We start from the raw sequence: 22,521 nt of genomic DNA on the forward strand, positions 1-22,521 counted from the left end.
ATTTAAATATGACAGACTGTACCTGGACGAATGAAACTTCTTCTTTCACCGAGCTGCTGAAAAAAGAATCGAAAATAAGATCTCACATAGAAAAAGTGAAATTGTAATTTCGATTTTGAATAAATTCACTTAGTCACGGTGAATTAGAATTACAAATAATTAAGGAAAGGAACAACATTTATAGTGAACCATCTACTCGCCAAGAAGATAAAGCTGAATTCAAAAGATGAAGTGAAAAAGCCAAGCTGGATAGACGTCGACTATCCTCGTCAATATCTGCGCTGCTACCGGAATGGAAGTGAAGATTCTGGAGGGAAAAAGGTGTGCGCACTACTTCCGCAAAAGCAGATTAGTGTGTGGCTTTCAAACTTTAGCAATGATAACGATTTGGAGATTTTCAAATTTTAGGAGCAAAAATTCCAGACATTTTCAAAATTTTATAAATTCTTCCTAGACAGTCCATGGCGCGTTAAAAAATGAGGAGATGTCCGAGAAAATAAGGATGGTTGGCATCCCTACCTGTAAACATGTTATGGCTGTACTCAGTGAACTGAATCGACATGTGCTGTAGAGCAGGGGTGCCCAACTCTGGTCCTGGAGGGCCGCAGTGTCAGCAGGTTTTCATTCTAAACCTTTTCTTAATTAGTGATCTGTTTTTGTTGCTAATTAACTTCTTTTGAATTCAATTTATTTCAAATATAATCAAAATTCATTTATAAAGCACAATTTTAAAACACCATAAGTGTAAACCAATGTGCTGTACAATAAAATAAAAAAATACCAACAATAAATCAATAAACAAACAAAATACAAAAATTACATAACTACTAAAACAAATAAGTTAAAAGAACCGATTAGAAGATAAACAAGTTACAGAAAAACAATGGATATGAAAAAAATGAATAAATTATTAATAAAATTGATACCAGAGTTACTCATATACAGTTAAAAGCAATCTTAGACAAGTGTGTTTTAAGTCTAGATTTAAACATTTGAGTTGAAGAAGCTAACCTAATTTCAATTGGCAGAGCATTCCATAACTTTGGTGCTAGAACTACAAAGGCACAATCACCCCTTGTCTTCATCTTAGACTTTGGCACAATCAACAATTGCTGTTGAGAGGAACGTAAAGAGCGTACTGGTGTGTACGGGACCAGCAACTCGGCCAGATAGGATGGGGTAACGCCAATTGTGTTTTTTATTTTTTTTTGTTATTTATTTCGCTTTATACAATTTCTTGTATTAGGAATTTGTTAGTTTTGTCATACCCCTTGGGGTCAGAGCACAGGGTCAGCCATTGTACTGCACCCCTTGAGCAATTGCAGGTTAAGGGCCTTGCTCAAGGGCCCAGCAGAGTAGGATCTCTTTTGGCAGTGTCAGGGATTTGAACCGGCAACCTTCGGGATACCAGCGCAGATCCTTAGCCTCAGAGCCACCACTCCCACCATTTAGCAAGTTATAAACCAAAAGTAAAAATTTAAAATGAATCCTAAATTCAACTGGGAGCCAATGAAGCGAGGCCATTTGACTTGCTCTTGAAGACTCAGACCCCTCAATTGTTTCTTTTTCCTAAATTAGCAGCCAAACAATAATGAGATACAAAATGAGCCAAAACAGAACCAGCAGACTGTGACCATCATACAAAATCTGAAAATAAAGAAAGGTGAAGGTCTCAGGAACGTTGATCTGCTCTTAGAAAAGAGAAAATCGACAATTTCTGAAATGTCTGCTATTGCACAATGGAGCAGCAACAAGCCATGGAATTAAAGAACGGGTTGAATTAACGACGAGACTCAGCGCCTTATTAAGCAACTGGTTGGAGTGAAATTGGTTGGAGTTTGAGGCCCTAACTAAGGTGGTCTTCTGTTGGCTCACTCGCTTCACATTTCACTTCTGTTTGGGTGCTATTTAAGGAAAGAAATGAAGCAATTCAGAGGAACGATGAAGAAATTCAGGGAAACATTTCTTAAAAACCAAGTAAATTCAAATGAATGGAATGGAAAAGGAGTTAATTAGCAGCAAAAACAGATCACTAATTAAGAAAAAGGTTAGAATGAAAACCTTTAGCCACTGTGGCCCTTCAGGACTGGAGTTGGGCACCCCTGCTGTAGATAATGAGCTGCCAGGGTTCCAGTTTTTTGTAGTGACACCTAGTGGATACGACTGCAATTACCGTAAATGACAAAGCAAAATTACAAAAAAAAAAATGTACATTCCGAGTCTGAAATCTCCATCTCCAAAGTCAGCACGCCTAGTCAAGGAGCTGTAAGAGGCTCTCTGAACTTTTACCTGGAGTTTCACAATCTTCTGCAGATCAGAGCTGGTCATGTAGGCCATGACTGCAGTGCAAGGTATGGTGGAACCACAATTCTTAAGGAGCACAGCCTGCTGCCCTCCAGCTAAATGTCACTTCTGCTCACTGTCCAGAAACATCCAGATGATGCTTTTGCCTGGTAGGACAAAAGAAGAAACAGAAAGGTGAGTGACTCCTATCAAACCTTATGAGGTCAAATGAACAGGCTGTGGATATTAAAAAAAGAGTTAAAAAAAAAAAAAATCACACACCAGGTAAGATTTGACGTGCCCAAGAACATATTTGCCAAAAATGATCGCCCACCTTTCTTTTAAACATGTTATTTTCACTGTTAGAGATGAGCAAAGTAGGCAAGATTCAATTCACATTTCACAAAAAGGTTTGTGTAGACAATTTTGCAATTGCAAAACATCCATCCCGCTATATCCTAACTACAGGGTCACGGGGTTCTGCTAGAGCCAATCCCAGCCAACACAGGGTGCAAGGCAGGAAACAAACTCCGGGCAGGGCACCAGCCCACCGCAGGGCACACACACACACCAAGCACACACATTAGGGACAATTTAGAATCGCCAATACACCTAACCTGCATGCCTTTGGACTGAGGGAGGAAACCCACGCAGACACGGGGAGAACATGCAAACTCCATGCAGGGAGGACCTGGGAACCCGGGTCTCCTAACTGCAAGGCAGCAGCACTACCCACTGTGCCACTGCGCCGCCCAATTGCAAAACATAAAACTCACTAATTTTTTAGGGGTATGTAAAGGTTTTGTTGAAGTTCAAATAAGGTACATTGCCTTCTAAAGTCTCCCTCATACTTTCATGTTTGCCTGTGTTTTTTTTTTTACTGCAGCTGCATAATCCTTAACCACACAAGCAAAATCAATTCTTTTTATGATTCTCGTTCAAGTCATCCTGAAGGAGAGTAGTACGTTACCTTTTAAATGTGACGTGCTACATATTGTCCATAGTACTAGGATGTTGTACCCTGTTAGCCATTATGAATGTAGTGAGAAGTCAAGCAAAATGACACCTTTCATTATTAGCTAGCCAATAACAGGTGTCAATTTGCTTGACTTCTCACTATATTGTCCATATGAAGTCCAACTAAAACGAACCATCATGCACATTACAATGTCTCTCTATTATATAAAAAAAAAAAAACTTGGGATGAGACGAGATGTTTGGGCGACGAGATGTGATCTCTTGAATAGAGACACTTTCATGCCCTCCGACACATGCAGCACGGTCAAGTTATGTCATACTGACATCCACGTCAGACAGATTTGAACAGAGACAGAGAGACACTTCAGAGAGACACTTTCACGTCCCACAACGTGAATAAGCATAGAACAAAGAGCAGCTTTAAAAAAAAAAAATGGTTAAATAGGACACGTCCACAACTAAGCGAAGCAGAAAGAGAGGAGGGACGAAAAGAAACACAAAAGCGATGGAGAGAAAAGAAATTAAAATCAGAAAAAAAGGAATGTAAGACTTAGCGAAGAAGAAAGATCTGCGCGTCGAAAAGGCACCAAAAAGAGATGGAGAGAAATGCACAAAAAAAGGCAATAAAGAAAAATAATAAAATTCGGAAAAAAAGTAATAATCAGTCTGCACCAAGTAAATCTGAAAAACGAGTAGGTCCAAACAGGGTCACAAATAAAAGACAATTATTAAAAGAAAGAGTTAAAAAAAAATTGTAAAAATTACAAGTTGACCAGAATGCAGGAGACAGAGCTGGAGGTGGCAGAGTTAAAGATGCAAGGTTTGCATTGGGTGTGACGAGGATGGACAGGATTAGAAATGAGGACATTAGAGGGTCAGCTCAGGTGGGATGGTTAGGAGATAAAGTCAGAGAGGCGAGATTACATTGGTTTGGACATGTGCAGAGGAGAGATGAGGGGTATATTGGGAAAAGGGTGCTAAGGATAGAGCTGACAGGGAAGAGGAAAAGAGGAAGGCCTAAGAGAAGGTTTATGGATGTGGTGAGAGAGGACATGCAGGTGATGGGGGTGACAGAGCAAGATGACGAGGACAGAAAGATATGGAAGAAGATGATCTGCTGTGGCAACCCCTAACAGGAGCAGCCGAAAGAAGAAGAAGATTAAAAGAGAAAGTTGAACTTCAAAAAGGACTAAGCGAAGAAGAAAGAGGAGCCCGGGTCAGAAATAAACCACAAAGAGAAAAAGACAAAGTAGAACTACAAAAATGGATAAGTCAAGAAGAGAGAGCAAACGGGGTCAGAAACAAAAAACAAAGAGTAAGAGACACAAAAGTGTTTGGACAGAAAAGAAGGCAAAAAAGAACAATAATAATCTATGTGCAAATTCAGAAAATAAGGAAAGTAATAATCAGCCCGGAACAAGTGGAATAGAGAAACTCGACAAGAAAGGTAATGTAGTACATCTTCCGCAAATAACATTAGACACCAAAGGAGATCTTGATATGCCATTCATATAAAAACCTTTACAGTTTCACGTTAGAATAGTTTTTGCTATGACAATTAACAAATCACAGGGACAAACATTCGAAAAATTCGGCTTATTTATAACAGAGAACGAAACGGAATTCACTCACGGCCAGCTATACATTGCATTATCACGATGTAAGACCAAACAAGGAATCAAAATTCAATGCGATCTTGAAGAAAAGTTAATTCCAAATATTGTTTTTACTGAAGTTTTAAAGTAAAAGTGAAAATAATGCATATGTAACAATTACCAAGAAAAAAACGAATCTCTTTAAAATGTATTTCGGGTTAACCAGAACCGGGGATTGGCGAGCGAAGCGAGCAGGGGGCGGAGCCCTCTAGTTTTTTATAATTAATTCATGACGATTCCAGACCACAGCTGAACGCCTTTCTTTTTGCGTGAATTGCACACATTTTGCTGGAAGCGAAGCACAATCTATTTCATAAATGTATTTTGTGATCCTCCCACGCTCAAAAAATGGTGTACTTCAGGGGTCCTCAATCACAGTCCTGGAGGGCCACAGTGGCTGCAGGGTTTTGTTCTAACTTGGTTGCTTAATTAGGAAGCAATTCATGGCTTGTTAGTGCTTTAACTCTGCCATGTCAGGTAATTCTCATATCCAAGATTTTTTTCCCCTTTCTAAGGATATCATCCAGATGATTTGAAGGCTAAAATGGAGGAGCAATTCTCAGTCCTTCACTTTTTTCTCTTTACTTTCCTTCCAAGTATTTAATTAAACCCAATAGTGCATGATAAATACACACTGGTGTACATGGAAACAAGCTAAATGGAGAAATGCTGGTCTCTTTTGTTATTTGTATGTTATTGCTAATTAGGAGCAATTAAAAAACAAGAACACAGCTGTTTAAGACTAAAATAAGCAATAATGGTTCAAAATATTAACGAGTGAGACAATGAAGGTGAAGCGGAAGAGTTAACTGAGCAATAAGTGCTTCCAATTAAGCAATTGGGTTGGAGTAAAAACCTGCAACCACTGCGGCCCTCCAGGACCCCTGGTGTACTTTATAGATTTTAGGTGTGCCGAATCAATTACTAAACTGGAACTTTTCAACCACAAAACCATTTCAATGAGGGAACATTATACTCAAACTATATAATGCACCAGTGAGAATGCATCTGGACTATGGTGCTCAGTTCTGGTCACCACGGTACAAGAAAGACATAGCAGCACTTGAAGCTGTGCAGAGGAGAGCAACAGAGGGCATCGTGGGACTTCAGGACATGTCCTACTGTGACAGACTCTGAGAATTAAACATGTTTTGACTCTAGAAGAGGAGTCTGAATGGGGACCAGATCCCAGGATTTAAAAACGTCAAAGGCATTGATAAAGAAAATCCAGCAACATCCTTTCAACTTAAGGGCGAATTAGGTACTGGAGGACTTCAGTGGAAGTTAAGAGGAAGGGCATTTAGGAGTGAAGCCAGGAAGCACTTCTTTACCTGCGTAACATGAATCGTATTCACGATTCCTTCACTCCCCATACAACTGCTGTCCTCGTTCATAGACTTATCACTTCTCGTCTTGATTATTGCAATTCCCTCTTCTTTGGTCTTTCTTGCAAATCCCTTTATAAGCTTCAACTGGTCCAGAACTCAGCGGCCTGCATCATTACTAGAACCCTCTCCGCTCACCATATCACTCCCGCCTTGTAGCAGCTTCACTTGCTTCCCTTTTCAGACTTCAAAATTCTCCTGTTAACATTTAAGGCCATCCACAACCTCGCCCCTCCATATCTTTTCCGACCTCCTCCATGTTGCCATTCCCTTCTGCACCCTAAGATCCTCTTCCTCCTTCCACTTGACTGTCCTCATCGCCCGTCTTACCACCATGCGGGGCACAGCATTCAGTTGCTCTGCTCCCCAGCTCCGGAACTCATTACCCTCTGAGCTTAAAATTATTGAATCATTCCTACTTTTCAAATCTAAACTTAAAACTCATCAATTTAAGACTGCTATTTTTTTTTAATTACAGTCGCTCCGTCTGATTTTAATTTTTGTATTTTTAGTTTTGTTTAATAATGCGTGTTTCATCTATTGTTCAGTGTCCTTGAGTGGTTAGAAAAGCGACTACGCATGAATAAAATTTATTATTACTATTATTATTTTACACAAAGAGGACTTGGACTCTGGAACAAATTAGTGAGACATGGAGCTGAAGCGGAAACCTTAACAACCTTTAAAAAGAATCTGGAGGAGACATTGAAGCAGCTGAGCAGTCAGCTACACAAACAAGATAGATGGACTGAATGGTCTCCTCTCGTTTGTCAAATTTCTTATGTCCTTATCTTCTTAAGAGTTATTGGACTCAGTGAAAAATTGTGTGTTTTATGGCATAAGTATTTCTCATGCTCAGAACATTTTGTGAAGTATATTTTGAGCCGTAAAATAGCAATTTTCCTCGTCCCTAGCATCAGTGGAGATGGAAACATTAGTACATTCTAGATGAGAACAGGCCATTCAGCCCAACAACAATAGCCAGTCCTGTCCACTTATTTCTTCCAAAAAAAAATCAAGTCGAGTTTTGAAAGTCAACAAAGTCTTACTGACTACCACACTACTTGGTAGCTTATTCCAGGTATCAATCGTCCTTTGTGTAAAGAAAAACTTTGTAATGTTTGTGTGAAATTTACCCTTCACAAGTGTCCAACTGTGTCCACGTTTTCCTGATAAACTCATTTTAAAGTCACCATCTCGATCCACTGGACTAAATCACGTCATAATTTTAAACATTTCAGTCAGATCTCCACTTAATCTCCTGTAAAGGCTCAGCTCTTTTCATCTTTCCTCATAACTCATCCCCTGTAGTCTTCTAATCAGCCCAGTTGCTCTTCTCTGGACCTTCTCTAGTGCTGTTATGTCCTTTTTGTATCCTGGAGACCAAACTTGCACACAGGACTCCAGATGAGGCCTCACCAGTGTGTTATAAAGACTAAGCAGAACCTCCTGTGACTTGTACTCCACACGTCAAGGCGCTATATAACCTGACATTCTGTTAGCCTACTTAATGGCTTCTGAACACTGTCTGGCAGTCGATAGCATAGAGTCCACTACGACTCCTAAGTCTTTCTCATAAGGTGGGCTTTCAAGTTTCAGACCTCCCATTGTGTATTCAGACCTCACATTTTTACTTCCAACATGTAATACTTTACATTTACAGACATTATATTTCATCTGCCACAAATCTGCACACGTCTGTATTCTGTCCAAGTTCAATGGATTTGAGATTATCTGCCAGTCCACCTATCATGGAATCATTAGAACAAACTGGACGAGAACAGGCCATTCAGCCCAACAATGCTCGCCAGTCCTGTCCACTTATTTCTTCCAAAAAAAACATTGAGTTTTGAAAGTCCCTAAAGTCTTACTATCTACCACACAGCTTGGTCGCTTATTCCAAGTGTCTATCATCCTGTGTGTAAAGAAAAACTTTCTAATGTTTGTGTGAAACTTACCCTTAGCAAGTGTCCAACTGTGTCCACGTTTTCCAGATAAACTCATTTTAAGGTCACCGTCTTGATCCACTGGACTAATTCACATCATAATTTTAAACACTTTAGTCAGGTCTCCTCTTAATCTTCTTGTACTTAAACCGCAAAGGCTCAGCTCTTTTAATCTTTCCTGATAACTCACCCCGTGAAGTCTTCTAATCAGCCCAGTTGCTCTTCTCTGGACCTTCTCTTGTGCTGCTATGTCCTTTTTGTAGCCTGGGGACCCAAACTGCACCCAGTACTCCAGATAAGGCCTCACCAGTGTGTTATAAAGCTTGAGCAGAACCTCCTGTGACTTGTACTGCACACATCAAGGCGCTATATAACCTGACAGTCTGTTAGCCTACTTAATGGCTTCTGAACACTGTCTGGAAGCCGATAGCGTAAAGTCCACTACGACTCCTAAATTCTTCTCATATGGTCGACTCTCGATTTTCAGATCTCCCATTGTATATTCAAACCTCACATTTTTACTTCCCATGTGTAATTCTTTTCATTTACTGACATTAAATGTCATCTGACACAAATCCTGTAACAAACCAAACTCAAATGTTCACTGCACATTTTCTGTTCTCAATAACAATTTCTTTTATCTCTCTGCATACTCTTTCAAATAGTCAGGAATTTATATTTAAAAGGTTAGAAAGATGCCTTTCTTATTATCTAGATGAGAGAAATGTGTTGTTTAAATGGATTTTTTTTTTTTACAGAAATATACAAAGTTGGCTGGATCCACCCATGGTCCTGACCAGAAAACAGGTTAGCAGACAGTAAAAGAATACAAAGCTTTCCTTTACTGAGCAAAAAAACATCAGGAGTGATCTCCTCTCGACTTTCTCATATACTCAGATAAGGGGATGGATATTCGAGGAGTAAACCGCAAGACAATGATTCTATTTTTATATTGTGTACATTAAAGAACAATCAACAACAAAACAAATCAAATTAATAATCATTGATTCCCCTCTTTGCTCCAGAGTTTAAAATTAAAAATCAAACAATTCAGAGATCTTGATTAAAATTCACATTGCAGACTTTCATTTAAGGAGATCTGCAGTCATTTTGGTCACACAACACTTTTTCTACATAATCCACACATTTCAGGGCACCATAATGTTTGGCGTCCCATGTGTTTGTGATTCCTCAAGTAAGCTTCATGGCTTCACTAGATACCTCTGCTTGCTTCTACCCTTTGGGGTCTGTAGTTGCCGTTGTTCAACATGAGGACAAGGGCTGTGCCAAAGAAAAGTCAAAGAAGCCGTTATGAGGCTGAAGAACAAGAATGAAACCATTGGAGACATCAATAAAATCTTAGGATAACTGAAATCAACTGTCTGGAATATCATGAAGAAGAAAGAACACACTGGTGGGCTCAGTAATCACAAAGGCACTGGTAGGCCAAGGAAGACCCCCAATGCTGAGGACAGAAGAATCCTCACTATGGCAAAGGAAAAGCAACAAACACCTGTCTGTCAGATCAGAAACAGGGGTTCCAATGTGTGTGTCAGAGACGACTATCAGCAGAAGACTTCATGAACAGAAACACAGAGGACACACAAATCACACAAACAGGATGGCCAGATTACAGTTTGGGAAAAAAGGACTTCAAAGAGCCTGCAGAATTCTGGGAAAAGGTCTTGTGGACAGACGAGACAAAAATAAACCTCAGAGTGATGGCCAAGGCAAAGTGAGGAGATGACAAGGAACTGCCCGAGATCCAAAGCAGACCACTTCGTCTGTTAAACATGGTGACACTGGGGGTTATGGCTTGGGCATGTATGGCTGCCACACGTCCTGGCACATTTATCTTCATTGAGGATGGAACTGGTGATGGCACAATGAATTCTGAGGTGTAGAGAAACATCTAATCTGCTCAAGTTCCAGTACAGGCCTCCAAACTCACTGGACGGCCCTTCATCCTGCATACATGAGTTTATCAAAGCTACAAAATAGAAAATCCTTGAATGGCCAAGCCAGTCACCCAACTCAGCAGGAAAAGACAACATAAGGGGATAAGCCCCCCTGAAACAAACAAGCAGGAGCTAAAGATGGCTGCATTAGACGCTTGGCGGAGCATCACCAGAACAAACACTCAGGACCTGGGGCCTCATGCATAACGCCGTGCGTAGAACTCACACTATAACATGACGTAAGCACAAAGGCCGAAATGTGCTTACGCACAGAAAAATCCAGATGCATAAATCTGTGCGTTCGCCAACTTCCGCGTTCTTCCTCTACATAAATCCCGGTCAGCGTGAAAAGTAACGCTCGTGCACGCGTCTGCTGTCCCGCCCCAACTCCTCCCAGATTTACGCCTCTTTGAATATACAAATCAATATAAATAGCCCTTAAGCTCAACGTTCTGTGAAAAGACAATGGCAAAAGCAAGAGGAGAAAATGGAAGAATTTCAGCGAATACCAAGTAGAGGCAAAGGAAAAACATACGATTTGTTGGTTTAAACAGTGATATGAACAACAAAAGGAAGCTGATCGACTGACATAGCGTGTCGAAGAAATTTGAAAGCTCAAGTTCACAAATTTGCAAAAAGCCCGAAATAAAAAAGAACTTGTCAGATATCAAAGTCGTCATGAAAAGGCCAGTCTTTGCCCATTGTCTGAGTGTTATATGAAACCTTATTAGGGTACAGACAAAAAAAATAGGGACACAGTGTGGAAAAAAGCACGAAATGTCAACTAACAATCTCGACATTTCCACTTTAATCACGTTGTTTATTTTGTCATTAAAGTAGAACATCATAAACTTCATCTTAAAATCGTTTAATTAACCAGTTTCTCAAATCACATCGTAATTAAAGCAGCACGTTAAATGTTTTGTTTTGTATTTGATCTTCTATGTGCTCTGTGTGTGTGAATCACTAAGTGCTTCTTAAACGGGCTTTCTCTTCCTCCGACAGGACACCTTTACATTTGTGATATTACAGCTCTCTGAATGACTAAAATACTGAGATGTATACGTGATATCATTTTTGTGATGATAGGAGTTAAAGCACGTGATTAAACATGGGAACACGGTGGCGCAGTGATTGTGCGCAACCTTCAATGAAATTATTTATTGCAGCAGTATTCAGGGGCAGCTCTAGGCTCGTGGCGGCCCTGGTCAGAGAAAGAATTGGTGGCCCCTTCGCCCGCCAATGTCAGTATGGTATCTTATGCACGGCGGATGGCCAAGTCCGTTGCGGACACTGCATAGCCACCTCGTGCTCATGACACAAGTGTTTAACTTTTGTCAAAATTTGCCGCTGTATTTTTAGCTGTGTCGCTATTTTCTCTTTCTGTTTTACATTCAATATATATTGGCTTGGTGGCCCCGTGCAGGTACACAGTTTGCACATGCCTAAAGCCGCCCCACAGTACTGTCTCTTTCAAATGTACTAACCTCCAATTCCTGTCCTTCCTTTTTATTTTCTCCAAGTAACGGATTGCCACACAATCAGCTCTGTAATAGACGTTAAGCCATCTGTAAGCTTAGAGCGCCGATTCTTCAAAACTTTTAAGGAACATTGAAATATTTTCATAGTACATGTTTAATTATTCTATCCTTCACGCCAGTCCCAGTGAAGCATACAGTGCGAAGCAGGAACAATTCATGAGCGGAGCGCCAGATCCTTGCTAGCTTGGCGACACCATGTCCTTTTATTATTAACAATACAGATTATTTAAATGAAGTTAAAGTTTTATCTGTATAATATAATAAACAGATTTTGAAGCATTTCATCTTAAAAATTATATCATCATCAAATATAAATACGTGCTTTATAAAGTGGCTCAGGTTGTGTAATATTATAACTGTAGTGCAAGTTTACAGTGAGGTGATTGTACTTATAAGTACTAACAGTTCTACCGGGAGCAACTGATGGACTGATTGAGTGCGTTTAGAGTTCTTGGGATGAAACTGTTTGTGAACCGTGAGGTCCGTACAGGAGAGGCTCTGAAGCGTTTGCAGTATGAGAGCAGTTCAAATAGACTGTGTGCATGGCTGAGGCAGGGCGTGCTTGATGCTGTATACCGATAATTCTCTTTCCGATCAGCTGCTCCGAGTACTGCAGTGAGAGTAATATGGAAAAAGATGATCCGTTGTGGCAACCCCTAACGGGAGCAGCTGAAAGAAGAAGAAGAAGGTGCAGTGAGAATAACAACGTTAAAGCAGTTATGGTATTTGGAATAGTTTGACCATTCTGTGGACCATTATATTGTTACAGGTTAATTACAATCAGATGCCTTAAACTAATAAACAATATGCGGTTAATTTCAGTGTATTTATAAAGCCGCGTCAGGAAAGTGGATCTGAAAAAGAAAGATAAACCACACAGGAACAGTAGCACTGCTTTGACGCTGGGTGCCACCAGCCTACAAAACCGAGCGGAGAACTTGTGTACGACAGGGTATGAGGTACTGTGGAAATGTGCGTAGCTTTACGCCAAGTTTAGGTTTTATACATCGCGATTTGAAAGTGGAAACGTTCTTATGCAACATTTCTGTGCGTACGCACCATTTACACATGAGGCCCCGGTGATGTCTATGAATCGCAGACTTCAGGCAGTCACTGCATGTGAGGGATATGCGACAAAGTCCTAAACAGACCTGCCATTACTGTGTCACAAACATTATGGTACCCTGAAATAGGGCTGTTCGATATAACGATATATATCGGATGACAATATGAAAACGTCTATCGCTGCACATTACGCTATCGTTTGTTTCGTGGTGTCGCAAAATAAACTGTTTACGGCAATATTTTTTTCATTGTTTTGATGGCCACCACGTGGATGCAGACACACTAGCATAGCTGATGAAGACGAGGCAAGACCAGGTAGCTCCACACAGAAGGACCTTGTTCCTAAACGAGGGGCTACCTCTGTAGTATGGAGATGGTTTGGATTTGAAGAGTCTGACACGGACCAGAAAACGGTACTGTGCAAATTATGCTGCAAACCGATCGCTACCACAGACTCCAACACGACAAACCTCTTCTACCACCTCTGCAAAAAGCACGTGAGCGAGCATGCAGAGAGTTTACAACTGAGAGGCAGGCCACGTAGGATATTACAGTTGTAAAGGTACTATTTAAACAAGCATGTTAAAAGCTTGGAAGATTAATTGCTACCAAAACAATTTGCTTAAGGCATAATTTTCCCTGCAGCGTTTGCTGTCAGCGTTAATCTTGTTAAAATTACTGTAGCGTCTTCCAGACGTAATGACGATCCGAGACGGTCACTTGGTTAGTTCCCCCTTTATTAAACACAAACAAAAAAAAATGGATGCTGTTGGCCACAACCACGCCGAACAGACAGCAATCCAAAAACAAACTCTCTTAGCTAGGGGCGACAAGATCGTCGTCCACTCCTCCTTTTTCACAGCGCTCCTTGGAACCTCCTTTACCTTCCACTCTATTATAGTCCATCAGAAATAACAGGGACAACAGAATAAATAACTGAGAGGGTTGTAAATCACAGAACACACACTGCAGAACAGAACGCTACATTACGTTTACGCCACAACTGCATTAACACGGCAAATCTCCGTTAACGAGTTACCGCGGATCGCCCTGTGCTTGGGGCTGGACGGCATCAACACGTTAGCGCCGTCCAGTCCCACGCACGGGCGATCGCTGTAACTCATTAACGAGATTTGCCACACTACGATGTGCAAATTAACATTTTACTAGAATGTAGCCTAAAAATATTATATTTAATATTATATATTTAATATATTTTTGTCGTAAGCCTTATTGCTGCTACAGTTTGAAGTACAATGTTTACATTTGGTTTTGACAGTTAATGTTAGACTTGTATTTATTTTGTTTAAAGGGTTTATTGGCCTTATATAGTTTAGTTGTTAGTACTTTGATCCTTTTATATTTAATATATGTTGTGAGAGTTATTGCTGCTACAGTTCACATTTTGTTTATGTCAGGCATTTTAAATAGCAGTATTTTATATTGGGCCTTTAGTAATTTGTTTTTGAAAAGTGTTTTATATTTGATACATTAACATTTTATGTTTACATTCTAAGTCAAACATTTGCTCAAATGTTCTAAATAAAAGAACAGAAATAATTACAAGTTGAGTACTTCTCATTTTTGATTGTTTTAATTTAAATGAAAAAAAAAGGAGTGGTGATTATATAAACTATTCACTGAATACAAAGAAAATGTACTATATCGTGATATCGGGATATAAAATGAAATATCGGGATATAAGATTTTGGTCATATCGCACAGCCCTACCCTGAAATGGGGGGACTGTGTAGAAAAAGTGTTGTGTGACTGAAATGTCTGCAAATCCCTTCAATGAAAGCCTGCAATGTGCACTTTAATCACAATTTCTGAATTGTTTGATTTGTAATTTTAAAAACTGTGCAGCAGAGGGGCAAATCAAGGAGAAATATGTCCTTGTCCCAAACATTATGGAGGGCACTGTGCGTACTGATCAGAGGCAGGACTGCATCTGAATGATTCATTACTCTTAAGTGTGTTTCTATAGTAAAAACATTGTGTCAGTGTTGTTTAATAATAATAAATATAATAATAAATGTATTGAGCTCTCTAGACCGGGAGTGGGCAAAGTCAGTCCTGGAGAGCCGCAGTGGCTGCAGGTTTTTGGTCCAACCAGGGCTGTGGTGTCGAGGAGTCAGAGACAATTTTGGGTACCTGGAGTCGGCAAAAATGTACCGACTCCGAAAAAATTTAAATTGCAATGTAAAAAATATACATCAAGTTCAAATGTCCCATTTTACAAACAATAGTCCCAATGATGTACTTCTCTGATGTAAGAATAAAGCCCAGTGCATAGTTGTGTTACTACTAGTGTGACGTTCAGCTGAGCGATTATACAACCGGACATTCAAATCTTGTAATCTAGATTACGGTACATTAGAAAAAGTGTTTTCATTTTATTTCAGATATAATGTGTTTAACAAGTTCATTTGAGTGTAAACAGAAAGAACGAGATCGCGAATACAAGTGGCTGAAATGAGTTTCCTCCGCAGGGTGTCTGGGCTTTCCCTTAAAGATAGGGTGAGAAGCTCAGTCATCCAGGAGGAGCTCAGAGTAGAACCGCTCATCCTCCGCATTGAGAGGAGTCAGATGAGGTGGCTCGGGCATCTGATCAGGATGCCTCCTGTACACCCCCCTGGTGAGGCTAACCGGGAGGAGGCCCCGGGGAAGACCCAGGACACGTTGGACGGAACTATGTCTCCCGGCTGGCCTGGGAATGCCTCGGGATTCCCCCGGAAGAGCTAGAAGTAGTGGTCAGGGAGAGGGAAGTCTGGGCATCTCTGCTCAAGCTGCTGCCCCCGCGACCCGATCTCGGAAAAGCGGATGGATGGATGGAAGTGTAATGACAGAGGTGGAGGTGTGTGCTATGGTCTGATGTGTGTTCAGAAGTTCTTGTCTTGGGATTAATAAAGTATCTATCTATTTAAACTGGCCAATGCGGTAGAGAGTCAGATTCCTAGCCAGTAGTTCTGCGGTTAAGTGATTTGTATGTCGCCTTCCTTCAATCAACATGGAAAATACATTAGCATATTAAATACAGAGGAGTTGGGGAGTCAGAGTCACAAGTACCAGAAACTAAAGAGTCGGACTTGAAGGATTTATCTACCAACTCCACTGCCCTGGTTCCAGCCCAGTTTCTTAATGAGAAGCCAATTATTGCTGATGAAGCACTTATTGCTTAAGTGACATTAGTGCCTTTTCCTGTCTGTTATATAGCGCCTTCTCTATCTGTCCCCGTCTATCTCTTTCAGAGCGTAAAACAAGACGGGGCAATTGTTCATGTTAATTACAGTCTCATTTTTTAATTATATGAAAAAACAAAATCCAGTCATGTAGTTTATTAAAACAGTTAAAAGTGAAAACTGACCTTTACCAAGTAGAAAATGCCACGTTTCTGATTGAATGGCAGATATGTAATTGTTATGGCTTTTTATCTAATTTAACATGCTTTTATCATTAGAAAAAGAAAAAACATATATTGATATGTTTCTGAACCCACTTTCTAAATGAGAAGTCAATTATTGCTGATGAGGCACTTATTGCTTAAGTGACATTTTGATGCTTCATTTTAGTGGTTTCACATGTTAAGGTTCCATCCATTTTCCAAACCACTGAATCCGAACACAGGGTCATGGGGGTCTGCTGGAGCCAATCCCAGCTAACACAGGGCACAAGGCAGGGTGCCAACCCACTGCAGGACACGCACAAACACACCAAGCACACACTAGGGCCAATTTAGGCTCGCCAATCCACCTAACCTGCAAGTCTTTGGAATGTGAGAGGAAACCCACGCAGACATGGGGAGAACATGCAAACTCCATGCAGGGAGGACCCGGGAAGCGAACCTGGGTCTCCTAACTGCGTGTTATGGATGTTAAGGTTCCAAACCCTTAATTGCTTATTTTACTCTTAAACCGCTGCATTCGCTGTTTTAATGGCACCTTATTAGCAATAAAATGTAAATGACAAAGCAGCCAGCAGTACTCCATCTAGCTCGTTTCCATTTCATATGTTAGTGAGACTGAAGTATTCTTCTTGTTAACAACTGTCCTTGTTGGGATACAACAATGGGAACAAACTGCTCCAAAAAACAAATTAATAGAAAAATCACAGGAGAGGTAAGCATTTAAAGGTATAGCAGAAATACAAGTTTTGAAATGCCTTATAAGTGTAAAAAAAAAATCAATGACAATGCTGTGTTTATCTTATTGTTGAGTCAGGAAAGAGAAAAAAGACCAGTTAACTAAATTAAATCTATTAAAGGTAAAAGGGTTGTGAAATTTGGTTAGAACAAAAATCTTCAGCCAAAGGGCATTCCCAGGACTAATTCTGTGAACAAACCGATCTAGTCTGAAACTAACCAGTCCCATAACTCACTATGCAGCTGTGTGCTAGCTTGTAAAGTTCAATGATGGTCCATTACGTACAAAGCTTATTAACATGAATGCTTCCAATTATTGTTGTTTTAACTCTGATTTTATCTTGCTTTGCCTTTGTTTAAACTTTTTTTATGTAATACTTTGAGATTTACTACTAATGTAAAGTGCCCTATAAATAAAATGCATTACTATTATTATTATAAATCAACGGCCACTGTGTATTTATAAAGGGCGTACCAATCGTGCACCCCAACGAAATAAGACTCCGTTCCATTGTGATACGTTACTAACAGATTCACAAGAGCAAACGCTTAACGCATAGTATACTAAAATGTTACCGTTTAGTCTAGCTCGTCGTAAAGCAAACTCGCTAAAAACAGTGAAAGCAGTGCACTCCTCAGTTGACGTACGGCACACCGAGTCCTCCGGCTTCACGAATAACCACCACTCCTCGGCCTCGTGTGAGGCATCTCACTTCTAATTGGATGTTGGCATGACAATCACTTTGCATGCTGAAGAGTCATTGGGCAATAAAATAAGTGCGCGTGGAAGATGTTCATTTTAACGAATAGCTGAAAAGGGGGCGGTCCTAAAATGTGTGTTGTTAAGCAACGCTTCTGATAACAAACGTAGACGCAAGAGCGGGGTGCATTCTGGGACGGGAACAACAGTCGCCGTTGCGGAGAGACCGTTCTGTTGATGTGTTAACTGTAATCTGTGTTCGTGGCGATTCATACTTCTTTTTTAGTTTTAGGCGTATTAGAAAATAACAAACACTTTTAACATGACACTCTAAATGCAATTTAAGGTCGCTTGTTTTGACATTCTTTCTCGAACACCCTCGTCTCCTTAGCACTGGTGTCCCGATATCTTCGAAACATCACAAGATCCGTTCGTTCGCTCACGAACCCACGATTGTAAATTCACAATCGACCCTCGTCTTTAGAATGTGGCACAATGCAACTGTTGTTCTGTAGGTTTAAATTCCTGGACATTCCGAAGCAGGGTGTAACAGTACCATCCAACAGTTTCAGCCAGTGTTGTATTCGCACGGTCTCCCCATTGAGACATGCGGGTCAGTTTAGTTGGCGATTCCAGGCTGGCATGTGAGTGGTGTCTGCGGTGGACGGTACCCTCCAAGTTTATTTCCTTCCTTGCACCCAGGGCTGACAGTTAGGTTTCGAATCAAAAGAACTAAACTAAGCATCCCTGAAAGCAATATATTTTCGAAAGGCATTATTATATTTAGTTCGTTATCAATTAATTTACAGTCAATTCATGTTATACTTTGTGTCGTCCTTATACTGATCGATTATAAATGCTACGTGAGTAACTCGTATCGTGTTTTGCCACATAAACAAGCGAACAAGAAAGCACTACAACATAGCATTAAGCATTACGAAGTAGTATTACGACATAGCTGGTAAAGATAGGGGAAAATTCCACTTATAAAATATATTTATATAATTCATTAGCTTGCCATAGTATAATACACTGCTTATAAGATGATAAACAAACCTTTTTAATCACAAGTCAGGATGGCCGAGCGGTCTAAGGCGCTGCGTTCAGGTCGCAGTCTCCCCTGGAGGCGTGGGTTCGAATCCCACTTCTGACAACACACTTTTGCTGTCATTTCAGCACTACAATTTATTTCAAGTAATCCAACGAATGGAAAAAGTACGTATCTAAATAAATTAAGACAATTAAGAATACGTATGTTACGTAATTAAGCAAATAAATGAAACATTTTAATTTCGGTTTTAGATAATCTTAATCTTCTGTGCTTTATGTCTCGGTACTCTACGCACTGTTTAAAGTGATTGAGAAAGAAACGAGAAGACTTTAAAGCGAGGGACAGTTACTGTCATAACTGTTTCTCGTTCATTCTCTGTGGACAGTTACTGTCATAACTGTTTCTCGTTCATTCTCTGTGGTAGTGTTAGTCTATCTATCTAGTGCCTTTCCTGTCTGTTATATAGCGTCTTCTCTATCTATCCCCGTCTATCTGCTTCATAACGTAAACAGTTATGGGGCAATTGTTCATGTTAATTACAGTCACATTTTTTTAATTATAAGAAAAAAACAAAATCCAGTCATAAGTCCTTAAAACAGTTCAAAGTGAAAACTGGCTTTTTCCTAATAGAAAACGCCACGATTCGGATTGAATGACAGATATGCAATTGTAATGGCTTTATATATATATATATATATATATATATATATATATATATATATATATATATATATATATATATATATATATATATATATATATATATACTTTTTTTGTACGTATGTGTGTTAATAAAATGTAACATTTTTTTGTGTGTTTATAAAATTTAACGTCCCTTTAAGGTTTAAAAAAAAATCTTTCTCCACACCGGGGTATCAAATTCCGGTCTATGCGGGGCTGCAGGCTTGCTGCGTTCTGATTGGCAGAGCAGTCTGCATTTATGTTTCACGATTCACCAGAAGCCCGCAGACCACGCGAGAACATGTTTTAATAAATGTAACACTGAGCACATCCGAAAGCGAGCGAGAGGGATGGGCTTCCAGGTTTATCTAGTTGGTGGGGAAAAAAGTAAAAAATAAACCACAAAGTCATTAAAAAACTCGCAGCTCCGGAGAGACACTGAAGTACCTTTAACGCAACGATTTTCGCTCCCCTGTCACATGTTGTTGTTGTATTTAAGCGTTAGAAAGGTGCAGCAAAATGTGTCACATAGCTTGACGGATGACGCTTCCTGTCAAGTCCTTCCACGAGAACCCTAAATACAAAGAGGACTGTTTTTATTTATGTTAGGTAGAATGCCCAGAAGGGGGGGCTGGGTGGTCTCATAGCCTGGAACCCCTGCAGATTTAATTTTTTTCTCTCCAGCCGTTTGGAGTTTTTTTTTTTTTCGGACCTTACTCGTATTCTATGTTAATTAGTGTTAATTACACTTACTTTGTCTTTTCTTCATCATGTAAAGCACTTTGAGCTACATTATTTGTATGAAAATGTGCTATATAAATAAATGTTGATGTATCAGAGTTCTCTACCTCACACACAATAATAGAAAAAAAGTATAAGGTCAAAATGATAAATAAATAATCAATCTGAGTTTTTCTCAGTAGCTTTGGACAATTTCACGAATGAAAATTAACAGTCTTAAAACTATAAACAATTCGGTCAGAAGAGAGAAGCAGAAGGGCATTTCTCATTGGTTTTCAACGATTTTAAATGCTTTACTCCAGTTTAGTGTTGCTCGGCGGAATTCGCCAAAGAGTTTTTCGCACTTGATATGTCGTGCTGGTTCGCCATTTATTTGCTTGAAAATTCGCCATCAAGTGCCCCATGACGCTTTGCGAGGCCAACGTTACTTCACAGAGCTGTAGTGGGCATGCACAGAACTTTCCCGCACGCATACTGTAAGATCGTTACCGACTTGGTCATGAACGAGGATAAAAAAAAATAAAAAAAAACACGCTGTTTAGCTACTGAGATGCGCTGAGATCACCCAGTCCACCGGACAGTGTTTCACGATATTTTCCCGTCTCTAATCACACTCGTTTCTTCCTCTCTTTCACTCGCGTAAGTTTTTCGAGAGGTGCAGTGGTTAATTCTTTGGACTTCAGTGCCCGATGTTGTGGGTTCAGCTCTCGCCACTGACACTGTGTGACCCTGAGCAAGTCACTTGACCTGCCTGAGCTCCAACTGAAAAAACACAACAAATGTTACCAATAATATCATAAATGTCTACTTGGATAAGACCGTCAGCCTTAATACATAACTGGAAATATGTCGGTTTGGGGAAGCAACAAATGTTGAGAAACAAAATCCATTCCACAAGCATTTTAAAAAAAAATAAGCCAAAAATGTGCAGCATTACAATAGATAGGTTATAGTTACAGCTAACAGATATACAGGTGCCGGTCATAAAATTAGAATATCATGACAAAGTTGATTTATTTCAGTAATTCCATTCAAAAAGTGAAACTTGTATATTAGATTAATTCATTACACACAGACTGATGTATTTCAAATGTTTATTTCTTTTAATTTTGATGATTATAACTGACAACTAATGAAAGTCCCAAATTCAGTATCTCAGAAAATTAGAATATCAATTAAGACCAATGCAAAAAAAGGATTTTTAGAAATGTTAGCCAACTGAAAAGTATGAACATGAAAAGTATGAGCATGTACAGCACTTAATATTTAGTTGGGGCTCCTTTGGCCAGGATTACTGAAGCAATGCCGCGTGGCATGGAGTCGATCAGTCTGTGGCACTGCTCAGGTGTTATGAGAGCCTATGTTGCTCTGATAGTGGCCTTCAGCTCTTCTGAATTGTTGGGTCTTGTTGCATCTTCCTCTTCACAACACCCCATAGATTTTCTATGGGGTTAAGGTCAGGCGAGTTTGCTGGCCAATCAAGAACAGGGATACCACGGTCCTTAAACCAGGTACTGGTAGCTTTGGCACTGTGTGCAGGTGCCAGGTCCTGTTGGAAAATAAAATCTGCATCTCCATAAAGTTTGTCAGCGGCAGGAAGCATGAAGTGCTCTAAAACTTCCTGGTAGACGGCTGTGTTGACCTTGGACCTCAGAAAACACAATGGACCATCACCAGCAGATGACATGGCACCCCAAACCATAACTGACTGTGGAAACTTTACACTGGACCTCAAGCAACATGGATTCTGTGCCTCTCCTCTCTTCCTCCAGACTCTGGGACCTTGGTTTCCAAAGGAAATGCAAAATTTACTTTCATCAGAGAACATAACTTTGGACCATTCAGCAGCAGTCCAGTCGAGACGCTTCTGATGCTGTCTCTTGTTTAAGAGTGGCTTGACACAAGGAGTGTGACAGCTGAAGCCCATGTCTTGCATACGTCTGTGTGTGGTGGTCCTTGAAGCACTGACTCCAGCTGCAGTCCACTCTTTGTGAATCTCCCCCACAGTTTTGTTTCACAATCCTCTCCAGGGTACAAGTAGTTATCCTTATTGCTTGTCCACTTTTTTCTACCACATCTTGTCCTTCCCTTCGCCTCTCTATTAATGTGCTTGGACACCGAGCTCTGTGAACAGCCAGCCTCTTCAGCGATGACCTTTTGTGTCTTGCCCTCCTTGTGCGAGGTGTCAATGGTCGTCTTCTGGACAACTGTCAAGTCAGCAGTCTTCCCTGTGATTGTGTAGCCTGCAGAACTCGACTGAGAGACCATTTAAAGGCTTTGAGTTAATTAGCTGATTAGAGTGAGTGTGGCACCAGGTGTCTTCAATATTGAACCTTTTCACAATATTCTAATTTTCCGAGATACTGAATTTGGGACTTTCATTAGTTGTCAGTTAT

At 40.1% G+C, this 22,521-nt stretch overlaps 1 protein-coding gene and 1 non-coding gene across 2 annotated transcripts in view; one reads left to right on the forward strand and one right to left on the reverse strand.

Moving 5' to 3' along the window:
• Positions 1–17,627, reverse strand: part of c3h8orf74 (chromosome 3 C8orf74 homolog) — a 93,364-nt gene extending 75,737 nt beyond the window's left edge. The window contains exons 1-2 of the mRNA XM_039750029.1: positions 17,529–17,627; positions 2,290–2,450 (exon numbers count right to left, since the gene is read on the reverse strand). Of these exons, the coding sequence (XP_039605963.1) occupies positions 2,290–2,337 (48 nt within the window). The 5' untranslated portion in view covers positions 2,338–2,450; positions 17,529–17,627. The remainder of the gene's footprint in view (positions 1–2,289; positions 2,451–17,528) is intronic.
• A 1,095-nt stretch (positions 17,628–18,722) lies between these two features.
• Positions 18,723–18,805, forward strand: trnal-cag. Its single transcript has one exon. It is a non-coding gene; the product is annotated as a tRNA-Leu (tRNA).
• The last annotated feature ends 3,716 nt before the right edge of the window (positions 18,806–22,521 follow it).

The sequence above is a fragment of the Polypterus senegalus genome, chromosome 3 (assembly GCF_016835505.1).
Source record: "Polypterus senegalus isolate Bchr_013 chromosome 3, ASM1683550v1, whole genome shotgun sequence".
NCBI classification, from domain to species: Eukaryota; Metazoa; Chordata; class Cladistia; order Polypteriformes; family Polypteridae; genus Polypterus; species Polypterus senegalus.